Genomic DNA, 12,513 nt, shown 5'->3' on the forward strand with positions numbered 1-12,513 from the left:
TTTAGTCAAATTATGCTTGATGTTGGATTTCAGTCTTGCCTGACTGACATAGCTTTGTTTATTAAGATTTCTGATGTAGGTGTTATTCTTCTTCTCCTCTACATGGACGACATGATTATCACTGAAGGGGACAGACAGGGAGTTGAACACATTAAAAAACTTCTTAAAACACATTTTGAAATAACTGATTTAGGTTTTTTAAAATATTTTTTTGGTATTGAAGTTGCTTATTCTTTTAGAGGGTATTTGCTGAATCAATCTAAATTTGCTCTAGATATTGTTGTTAGGTCTGGAACCTCAAATAATAAGAAGGTTGACACTTCTGAAGTTGTAAATACCAAAATGAGAATTGATGATGGAGAACTACTTGAAAATTTGACACTCTACAAACAATTTATCAAAGCACTATCTTATATTCAATTACGAGACCTGACATAGCACATGCAGTTTACACAACCAACCAGTTTCAACATGCTCTCACCTCTGTTCATATGGGAGCAGTTTTATGCATTATTAGATATATCAAGACTTTCATTCATCGAGGCATTTTCTTATCTGCTTTTTCATCTTTAGATTTAACTACTTATATTGGCGCTGACAGGGAGGTGATTCCAATAACAGACACTCAACCACATGTTTTTGTGTTTTCTTAGGTGAGTCATTGATCTCGTGGCGATGTAAGAAGCAACCAAATGTCTCTCTCTCCTTGACTGAAGCGGAGTATCGAGTCATGACTACGATCAATATTGAGGTAGTCTGGCTAAGAAGATTGCTAGCAGACACGAGCGTTCAGTTTAAAGGAGCATCACAAATGTGCTGTGACAACAAAAGTTACATCTACGTCGCTAACAACCGGACCTTTCACGAGCGAACCAAACATATTGAGATGGACTTTTACTATGTACGAGAGGAGTATCTACGTGACACTATCTATCTTCTCTATGTTACTTTAGAATATCAGTTGACAAATTTCTTCACCAAACCTTTCGTTGCTCTTAGATTTCACTTTCTCTTAGGCCAATTTTTGGTTATCCAACCGTAAGTTTGAGGGGGAGTGTTAAAAATGTAAATATATATATATATATATATAACTAGGTTAGGATAGTTAGTTAGTTTTTTAAATTTTTGGTTAAGGTTGGACTGGTCAACACTTGTTGACTAGTCAACACAAGAGTCATTGGGGAAGTCCAACAACTCTATTTAGAGCCGTTGGACCTCCCCAATGACTTTATAAAGCCTCTCGTCCTTGTGTATATATAAGGGGTGAAACCCCTCTCAAATGTATGATTCTTGCATGGTTTAACTTAAATAAAATATTATTTTTTATTCTTGTGTTGGCCACCTATTTGTGGCTTTTGTGTGTAAGCCTATTTGTGGCTTTTGTGTGTTTACTTTTGGTATTTTGGTGAAACTCTTTTGAGTATTCACTTTGGTGATTTGGTGAACATCTTTGGAGGAACTCATTTCCTTACAAGTTTGTGGTTTTAGTTTTCTTTTGTTTTTTTAATACCATTAGGCATGAATCTATGAATATCTTGTGATTTGATTTTGGCTAGAATATTAAGCATTTTTTATCAATTAACATAAGTGCATAATTTATGATGTTTGTAGGAATTAAGGTTTTGATTTGTTTTTTTTAGAATGACATAAATGTTTAGTTTTGATTTTAAGATTTTTTTGTGTTTTTTTTAATTACCATTAGGCATGAATCCATGAATATTGATTCTATATTAGGTTTGATTTTGATAGAAAAACCATAACATTGTGATTTGATTTTGATTAGAATATTAGGTTTTTTCTATCAATTAGCATAAATGCATAATTTGTGATGTTTGTAGTAATTAGGGTTTGGATTTAGTCTTTTTTAGAATGACATAATGTTCAGTTATGGTTTGAGGGGTTTTCTATGTTTTTTTTTCAATTACTATTAGGCATAAATTCATGAATATTGCATGATTTGATTTTTTTTAGAATATTAGTGGTTTTTTTATCAATTAACATAAATGCATAACTTATGATGTTTGTAGTAAGTAGGGTTTTTATTTTTTATTTTTAGAATGACATAAATATTTAGTTATGGTTTTAGGGTTTTTCTATGTTTTTTCAATTATCATTAGACATGAATCTATGAATATTGCATGATTTGATTTAGTTAGAATATTAGTTTTTTTAATTAGCATAAATGCATAATTTGTGATGTTTGTAGAAATTAGGATTTTAATTTTGGTTTTTGCTCTAGGTGTGTTTGTATGCTTATATAATTTAGTTTTTTTATTCTGTACTTAGCAAGGTTTTAAAACTCGCCGAGTCAACTCGGTGACTTGGCTGGCTCGGCCCTCCCACAAGTCAACCCGGCAAGGTAAACTCGGTTTGCGAAGACTCGGGCGAGTTCTGGGCACTTTCGTTTTGGGATCCTATTGGTATTGATGTTTCTAAATGGTCTGAATCAGAGTTACCGGAAGCACACTTCCCCGATACGCGCTTCGGAAGCGCGAAACGTCGCGCTTCCAAAGCGCGTGGGGAAGCGTCCCCCTTTTTTGGGAAGCGCGCTTCCCTTTTATGGGAAGCACGCTTCCCCACGCTTCCCCCTCGCTTCCGGTTCGCTTCCTAGGTCGCTTCCGGTTCGCTTCCGAGACGGTTCGTAATTTTCTTCTAAGTGGTCCCCCGCTTCCTACATTTTTGAAAGTGCCTCGCTTCCCGCTCCCGCTCCCGCTTCCTTGACTGGTAACTCTGGTCTGAATCTTTTACAGCTACTTAACAGTACCTGTTTCAATTATTTTTAATTTAGTTTCTAGCTACACTCAATGTCTTATTTATCTTTCTATAGTCTGAACATTTTGGTCCAAAATTTCAGTTGGCTTTAGGGCCGGTCTGGAAGTTCCTAATGTGATTTTTTTGTCTTTGAGGAGTCTCAATGAGGCTGCAGTTAGAAACAAGCCCACAGTTGTGTTTGTGTATGTCCATTGTTGTGCCCTTTATTTTAGATCTATTGGAATGAACTCTTGATGATGCAAATAAGGGGACAGATTTCAAAAAAAATGAGTGTATTTTCTATTGAGTATAGATTCATATCTGGATTCTGGAGTGTATAGGGGCATTTTTTTCCCGTTTGCCCATGTATGCATTTCTGTCCACAGAATAACTGATGGTTACTGAAACTCAATTGCTCCCCTGCATATATTGTTATTTTACTTATTAATCAATTAAACTAGTAATTAAGTCATTCTACAAACCTTTATATGATTAAATGATAATTTATATATTGTTTTTCTTTTAAAATCAAAAGTTAACAAAACCTAGTCCGAGTCACGAGTCAATAAAGAACGAGTCGAGTCCCGAGTCACTGGGTTTTAAAGCCTTGGTGCATAGTTAAATTCTAGGTGCATTTTGTGCCCACCCTAGTTTACATTTCTTTCCCCACTCCTGCATATCACTAATCCTGTGATAACTTTGTTTTATAACTAATAACTATAGATCCAAATAACTGAGTTTTTATGCATGATTGGTATCACAGCATTTGGAGAAAAAGTTACTGTTGGTTTTCTTTGTAGAACTACACATCTGTTTCTTTGGTCTGTTTGGAAGAAGGAACTTTCTTTCAGATATGCATGGTACACAAACACACCACACACGTATGTGTGTGTATGCATGTCATTTGTGCGCATGCATCCACATCTTTTTGTGCATTCTTTTGGTCCTTTCAGTGTGCTTTATTGACGTGATCTTTCGTACATGATTGTTTTTGACATACGGCGACTGTGGCATGCAGCGGAATTGCAAGATGCTTTCTTCTCTATACCACCAAAAGATACTGAGGAATGGAGCAACAAATTAGTCTGATCGTAGGCATTTGTGTCGGTGTGGGCATTGGACTTTTAATGGCAATTTGTGCATTCATCATCATCAGGCTGTATAAAAGGCGTTCTCGGCTTGAACATCATGCCAGTGAAAATAGCAGGGCATCCCTTCCCAATCATGTAAATGAAATTGATTCAAGTTTAGCACTCTCAAATGCCCAGTCTTCTCTTGAATTGCCAACAACAAATCAGGGTTACTGGCCTTGGTGGAGAAACCATGATAAAAAGCAGCTCTTTTCTGGCTCTGGCATACCAAGTTATTCTTACAAGTAAATCTTCCAACTTCTTCTTTTGATTTTTCAGTCTCTTACCTAACTCTTTATCCAACTGCGAGATGCTTGTATAGCCTGCATGTTCCCTGTAGATGCCGGATGACCTGACATCAATATTAAACACTGACCTACCACAACATCTTGGACATTGTTGAAATAGTTAAGCATGGCTGTCAGTCAATGACTTTATATATGTTGTTCTTATGACAGTGAGTTTTCTTATGTCATGATATGCTGGTATTGGGTGGTTTATCATTTATGACTATTTCTTCCTCTAAAAAAAGGAAGAAAAGAAAAAAAACAGATAAAATGTATTCTTGTTTATGAATGAACCTGGGTTTGTCTTTGTTAACTTGTAATCATGCACTGGGACTTGGAGTCTTAAGCAAGGAACACCCACAACCCCATGCACACTCGCACAGACACACACACACACACACACAAACTTACACATGTGGGTGTCCTTTCCAGAAAATTTCTATATCCATGTCAAGCATCTGTTTCTGTGTCCTGTGACTAGATGCAATGTCCCTCTTTTACATAGTTGTCTTTCACACGTACTGATCTTATCATGCTAAGGATAGTTTAATAGTTAGTGTGGTGGTAAAGCTATACATACCGATAAATTTATGGATAAATGAAAAAGTATCCTAGAGTAAAATAATCTTTATCTTATTGATCATACCTTAATAACTATGACGTAAAGGGCAAAAATGTTCATAATAATAAAACTTGGAGTAAATGGAATGTAAACCGGAGTTACCGGAAGCTTTTTAGGTAGGTGGGAAGCGCTCTTTCTGGAAGCTTGCTTCGGAAAAGTGATACTCCTCTATTCCGAAACTTCATGGGAATCTCGATTCCCACACACTTCTTCTATGCTTCCCACACACATGGTCTATGCTTCCTATATGCTTTTCTCACATTTCTTTTCATGTTTTTCATGTATTTTCTCTTAAGCTTCCACTCACTTCCCATGTACTTTCTCTAAATTGATAACCATCATTGTTAGATTTTAACAAAAATTTAACTCTTTTACTAAAAAATCATGAAATATAAGAATGATCAATCTTATTTTAGTTTTTATTTGTTTCTTGTTCGATTCTTGTTTGGTTACCATATTGCTTCATTTTTTATTCATATTTCGCTTTCAAATTGATACTTCACTTTCTGCTTCCTATAAATTTTAAAATGCCTCGCTTCTCGTTTCCGCTTCCCGTATCATTTCCCGCTTCCTAGTTTGACAACCTTGATGTAAACAATTATTAAGGTTAAAAGGTCTTACAAAAGGGTAGGATAGTCCTTCTCACCCATGAACATATGCTTAACCTTAACTGGACTAACATAATTGTGAAAGGATGAAAAAAATACTTATATGCAAAACTTTGCAAAAAATACCTGGGTGTCTACATTCAACCAAAAGAAAAGTTCTTCTCTAACATGGATTAATATTATGTCATTTTATTTTTTTCTTTTGTTTTTGGTATTAAGCATTCAACACTTTGGTCTTTTCTCATGTTTACTAGCTCCATTTTCTTTCTTCCCTTGACAGTTGATATATGAGTTTGTCTTTGGGTTTTCATTCAAATGAACGTGTGAGTTCACTTTTCTGATATAAAATTCATCACTAATTTATTTTGATATTCTTGCATGTTTCTTATGTTTGGCAAAAACTTTTGGCTTGTCATAATATGAATTTGTTGCCCAGAAGAAGCTGGGGTACAATTTCTAAAGTGCTTGCAATGGAAGGCTTCATTGACTCTGGTGTGTGCCATTCCACAATTAGTCCCAAACATGTGTGATAAGCGACCAACTCTTTTCTTGTTAAACATATTTATCACATCTGTTTTAACATTGGAAGATGTTGAGCATGTTAAAAATTGATGATAACTAGTTTCTCATTCAACTCTATACAAGCAATATATTGAAAATCACTACCCCAATTTTCTTACAAATCTTTGAGTCTGCTGACATTTCTACATGCAAAAACAAGTGCAGACTGCAAGCCATGATACATGTTTATACCAGCTAAAATTCTTTCAAGGTTCCAATCTATGTCACAGGGACTCGGCTAATAGGCTGCCGCACTAGGTGCGGTAAAACCCCCCTGGGTGGGGGTCATTTTTGTTCAAATCTTTTTTCTTTTTATGTTGGTGAAAGGCAGGGAAGAGGAGAAGAAGAAGAGAGACAGAGAAATAGAAGTAAGAAAAAGAGGAGAAACAAAGAGAGAGGTGCCTTATTCTTCTCTTGCAGAGAGAGAGAGAGACAGTGGTGGGGTGAGGGTTACAAAGAGAGAGAAGAAAAGAGGGAGAGAGGGGCGGTGGGTGAGGATTACGAAGAGAGAGAGAGAGAAGAAGAGAGGGAGAGAGGGGCGGTAGGTGAGGGTTACGAAGAGAGACGCAGGGGTGGAGGTTACGAAGAGAGGGAGAGAGAGAGACGGTGGGGTGAGGTTACCTAGAGAGAGAGAGGCATGGGGGTGGGGGTTACGAAGAGAGGGAGAGAGATGAAGTGGGGTGGATTTACCGAGTGGGAGAGAGAGGCTGTGGGTTGGGTTACTGAGAGAGAGATGTGGGGGTTATGAAGAGAGAGAGAGAGAGAGAGAGAGAGAGAGAGAGAGAGAGAGAGAGAGAGAGAGAGAGAGAGGTGATCCGATACCATACCCAGAAATCTGGTCAAAGTCTGGTTTCACCTGTTGAGACGTGACATCCTTTCCTGGATTCACGATCTGGATCAAAATTTGGTCTATGCTGAAGTTATTTTCTGTTTGTCATGTTTTATTATGAGTGTTGTATTGTATTTTTCAGTTTTACCCCTTTCTTTGTATATTAGATTGTTGTTAATATAGGGCAATACTATAAATGTTCATGTAAATTAGAAAGTTTGTTTAATATAAGGAAAAGAGCCCAGACGTCCATGTACGTTTTGGGGTATTGCAACATCTTCTCCTCTCCATCATCTTCTTCTTGCAAGCAAAGATCTAGTTTTACATGGTATCAGAGCGGGTCTCTTATGAAAGATGAACGTCGAGGTAAGATCGAAAATCTTGGCTGCAAAAAAAAAATCTCCTTTCTCAAATTTTGTTGTCTTCTTCTATTCTCTGTCTTTTTTCCTTCTAAAAAAAATCTTGGGCCTCCTTCCTTTCTTTGCTGTCAACATATATTCTCCATCGGTCTTGATCTACTTCTCTTGGGTTAAAATATTTTTCTCCTCCTTTCTTTCAGATGTGAACCTCGTTCCACATCTGGAAGTTTTGTTCTTGGAAAGAAAACTATAGTTTCTATTTTTTTTTTTAGATTTGTAAAATCTTGTTTTGGTTTTCATATATGAAAACGTCTTTCTCATCCTTAACCCATTGATTCGATTTTTAGATCTAGAATATTCTGTTGATTTTCAGATCTGAAGATATCTTGTTTCTTTCAGATCGGAAAATAAAGTATTTTATGATCAGGGTTCCATCCAAGACACATGACATTTATATTCACGGGAAGAAATTTGTCTTCATTAGTCTAATTTCAGATCAAAAAATAAAATTAGTTATATATATATATATATTGAGATTTGATATATCTAACGTGCAAAAAAAAAACTACTGCGAAAAATCATTTGGACTTTCAGTGTTATTTTTCTTTACTTAGCTTCATCTTCTGTTATTTCAAATTGGTCTTATTCTCTTTGTCGTTCATGCCCATTTTCTTTATCATTCGTGCCCCTCATGGAATCTTCGGTGTCTTCTTCCCTTTCAGCCAGTTTCTTGAATCAGCTTGTTTATGAAAAGCTTACCAATTCTAATTTTCTTACCTGGAAACGTCAAATCATCCCATTTATTCACAGCCAAGATCTTTCGGGTCACTTAGATGACTCGGTCCCGACCCCACCAGAATTCGTTGTGTAGGAAAAGAAAGATGATAAAGGGACTGTTGTGACCACTCATGTTCGGAATCTCGAATATATTTCTTGGATGAAGTGGAATCAAACTCTTGTGGCGTATATTACTTCTACCTTGTCTTAGGAGGTTCTGATCAGCATACCCGATGATTGCACACTGCCATGGAACTCTGGAGTAAGTATAAACCTATTCTCAAGTTTCTGAAGCCAAGATTATGTTCTTAAAGAGGAAATTTCAGAATCTCAAGAAAGGTTCCATGCCCATAATTTAAACTTAAACAAGATAATGCAAATCACAGATCAATTAGCTACCGTTGGATGTGTAGTCTCTAATATGGATAAAGTGTAGCAAGCTTTGAATGGATTGGGACCAAAGTACACCGTTGTCCACACCACATATTATCATTCCTACTTGAGCTGCCAGACTTTGAGGCTCTAAGGTCGAAGCTACTCATGTTTGAAATGAACATGTCAGGAGGCTCAGAAAGCAACTCCTTCAGTGCTAATGGCCATAATGTATTGATAATTGATTCCCAGTATGGTAGAGGTTGGGGAGAAATGAGAGGTGGTAGAGGATGTGGTCGGTTTGGGAACTAGGAAGGTCGAGGTCTACTTCCACTTCCAAATGTTCCACCTCTAACAAATCAAGGAAGAAGAATTCTCACATGTTATGTTTGCAAAAAGCTAGGCCATGTAAAGAAAGATTGATGGTATAAAGATGATCCCAGATATAATTCAGAAGCTAAAAATCAAGGGAAACCAACAGATAAAGTGGGAGATGTAAAGGCAAGTTCAGAGTCCCAAACACTGGTGGGTAGACAACTTCTATTGGCAACACTTGCAGGGCTCAATTTGAAGCAAAATGAATAGGGTGTTTGGTATGTCGATTTAGGAGTCGCCAATCATATTACTGGGGATGCAAGTAAATTTTGAAACTTGATTCCTTATGTTGGAAATGATAAAATCATTACTGGGGATGGAACTCGCCACTCCACACTCATACTGGAGTCTCTAAGTTAGTTGATGATACCAATTCCTGTGTTGTTTTTACCTCTTCTTCCATTTATGTGAAGGATCTTCACATGAAGAAGACTTACACTGAAGGAGAAAGGCGGGGAAATATCTGTGGCTGGATTCAATAAAGGCTTGCAACAGTCCAAGAGTCTTATTTTGTCTTCATGTTTTGTCAATGAGTCAATGTCGGGTGATTCTAATCTTTGGCATAGTCGTCTTGCACATTATAATGAAGCTTTTATTAGAAAACTTGTTTCTAATAAGTTGATTTCAGTTTCTAGTGAGAGTCAGGATTGTCAGACTCAAGTTTGTCATAGTTGTCAAGTGTCCAAGAGTCATGTACTTCAATTTGTTTTCATCAATAAAAGGGCTTCTAGACCTTTTGAGATTATTCACTCTCCTAATTGTTCATCTTCTGGAAGTCGTTTCTATGTGATCTTTATTGATAACTTTTTCCGATACACTTGGATATATTTCATGAAACATAAGCATGAGGTTTTGGACATATTAAAAAATTTTCATGCTATGGTTCAAAATCAATTCTCCTTGTTCATCTTGAATTTTTAGTGTGATGGCTAGGGTGAATACTCCTCTAATGATTTTATTGAATATCTTAAGATGGATGAGATCAATCGAAGAATATCATGTCCTCGACCACCCCAGCAGAATGGCCTTGCTGAGCAAAAGAACAAACTTATTATTGAGAGTGATTTAGTGATGATGGACAAAGGATGCATTCCTACTTATTTATGAACAAAGACATTTTACACTGCAGTTCACATTATAAATATTCTGCCAATGAAAATAATTCAAGACAGATCTCCATATTATGAACTTTTTTGTAGGCAGCCCAACTATGGATTCTTGAAGGCTTATGGCTGCATTTGTTATGTGCACATTGATGCGACCTTAAGGAATAAATTTGATAAAAGGGCACATACCTGCAAGCCCGTTGGTTATGCTGATGAATATAAGGGATATCGATGTAACGATATTCAAACTAAATGCATTCACATATCGAGGAATGTAGTTTTTGATGAAAGAAATTTTGACAGCAAAGGGGATGATTACGCAATAGTACAAGCAGCTAAATATTATCGGCCTTGGCTGAGTGCTGAACTCTTTCCAGCAGAAAGTGATGAATCAGCCCAAGAAAGCATTGATAGTGATTTATGTGGAACTGCGTTACATGAACCGCAAGCTGGCATTCAGCAGAATGATGATCAAAATAACCAGCTGAAGGGCAAGATTCAAAGGGAAAGTGTAAAGCCCAAAAAAATTATGCAACGATACCTCTGAACTCGTGGAAGTAGAGGCTGAATCAGACACATCCATTGCAGCATAATATAACCAGCATTGAAGGCAGCCATATGCAATAAGATGTGAGGAGATCCAACCGAATCAGACATCCAGTAGAGAGATGGGTTATGAAAATTTCAGTATAGATCATCAATTATTCTTGACTGCTGTCTTGAATCATGAAGAGCCCAAAACGTATCATATTGCATCAAAATCGAATAAGTGGATAGAAGCTATGAATGAGTAGATAAGGGCGCTATATGAGTGCCAAACATGGGACATCGTTCCAAGACCTGTTGATAAAAATGTTGTGGGATCGAATTGGGTTTATAAGATTAAATATAAACCCAATGGAAGTATAGAAAGGTACAAAGCCAGGTTGGTGGCAATAGGCTTCCCATAGGAATACAAGTTGGACTGTGATGAAACCTTCAGTCCAATGGTGAAAATGGGGACCATACGCATTATTTTATCTCTTGTTGTTGAGTCTGGACGTTAAGCCAACCTGATGTTAAGAATGTATTTTTACATGGAGACTTGAAGGAGGAAGTCTATATGGAGCAACCTCAAGGATATAGTAAAAAAGATTCCTATCAATATGTATTCAAATTAAATAAGGCTATATATGGTATTAAGCAAGCATCCATATCCTGGTTTGAGAGCTTCTCCCTTGAGATTCAAAGGCATGGATTTGTCAGATCACAACTTGATCACTCTCTTTTTCTATACAAAGGTAAAGGCTGGCTAACTATTCTACTCATCTATGTAGATGATATAATACTTGCAGGAAATTTTGAGGAGCATATAGCGGAAATCAAAGAAATCTTGAGTCGTAGGTTTAAGATGAAGGATCTGGGTAAGCTGAAATATTTCTTGGGAGTTGAAGTTGATAGAGGAAAGGACAAATTGGTGTTAATGCAACATAAATGTGCTATTGATTTACTTAACAAAGCCTACATGAAAGACTGTAAGCCTCTCTTAACTCCCAGTCCAATAAAAAACTTAGTCGTGATGAGGGAGGTTTATATGATGATCCTACCAAGTACAAGAGTATCATGGATATGCTACAATACCTTACATTCACAAGGCTGGATATTGTTTATGCTATGAACCAAGTGTCACAATACGTGCATGTTCCAAAAACCAGCCATGTGAAAGCTGTCAAGAGGATACTTCGGTACCTGAAAGGCACTTTGGGTGACGGTCTGTGTTACAAGAGAGGAAGTGAAACAAATAATGTTATGACCATAATGGTTTATTCAGATGCGGATTGGGCAGGTGATCCAGATGAACGAAGATCAGTTTCAGGATATATCGTATTTCTTGGAACTAATATTGTTTTATGGAACAGTAAGAAACAAAAGGCACTTGCACGATCTAGTACATAGGCTGCAATGGCTGCAACAACTTCAAAGATAATGTGGGTTAGAAACTTGCTTGAGGAATTAGGTCAAAACTGTTAAAACATATGTAATAATACCATAATACCCGATAGGGGTATTATGGTCATTTCACAAAGTACCCCATAGGGGTACTTATTTTGTTTCTTTTATTTCACCATTTTTTATTTTTCTTTTTCTTTTTATTTTTGTATTTTTTGGATACCGAAAAGGGGCCCCACAATGGAGTCGTTGGGGCCCCCAACGGTCACATATGTGACCGTTGGGGGCTCCCAACGACTCTATTGGGAGCCCCTTTGGTCTCCTTTTCTTATAAATAGGGGGAACCCCCCATGTATGTGGTATTTCTCTTGAGAGCTCCTCTTCAATAATAGTGATATTATTTTTCATGTGTGTTGCCTTTTTATAAGGCCCTTTGTATATCCCTTAGTGGATTTCCTCTCTTGTGCTTGTTGCACTTGTCCGTGTGGGACATAGTGAATGCTTTAGCATTCTTGGCTTCTTCCGCTTATTTCATTACATGGTATCAAAGCCATACGATCTTCTAAAGGTAAAATCTTGTCTCTCTCTACTTCCTTTCTTTCTCACATCTTCATTGTGTAGCAATGGAAGTCAAGATCGATCTATCATTCAAACTCAATGGAAAAAATTACATGATGTGGGCATCCGCAATGGAGAATAATCTCAAAGGCAAGAAGCTTTGGGGTTATGTAATGGGAACCGTTCCGGAACCCCAACTTAAGCTCACAAAGATGGAAGGAGATCAAGAGAAAGCACTTGAAGGCGATG

The 12,513-nt window shown here is 37.0% G+C and overlaps 1 protein-coding gene across 7 annotated transcripts in view; it reads left to right on the forward strand.

The window, feature by feature from the left end:
- Positions 1–12,513, forward strand: part of LOC149818670 (calcium/calmodulin-regulated receptor-like kinase 2) — a 107,554-nt gene that overhangs the window by 40,772 nt on the left and 54,269 nt on the right. For all 7 annotated transcript variants that reach the window (XM_089985037.1, XM_089985041.1, XM_089985043.1 and 4 more), the window contains exon 3: positions 3,770–4,126. In XM_089985037.1, coding sequence (XP_089841163.1) covers positions 3,819–4,126 — 308 coding nt within the window. In that variant the 5' untranslated portion in view covers positions 3,770–3,818. The remainder of the gene's footprint in view (positions 1–3,769; positions 4,127–12,513) is intronic.

This window comes from Nuphar pumila, chromosome 13 (genome assembly GCF_984573655.1).
Source record: "Nuphar pumila chromosome 13, dmNupPumi1.hap1.1, whole genome shotgun sequence".
Lineage (NCBI taxonomy): Eukaryota > Viridiplantae > Streptophyta > Magnoliopsida > Nymphaeales > Nymphaeaceae > Nuphar > Nuphar pumila.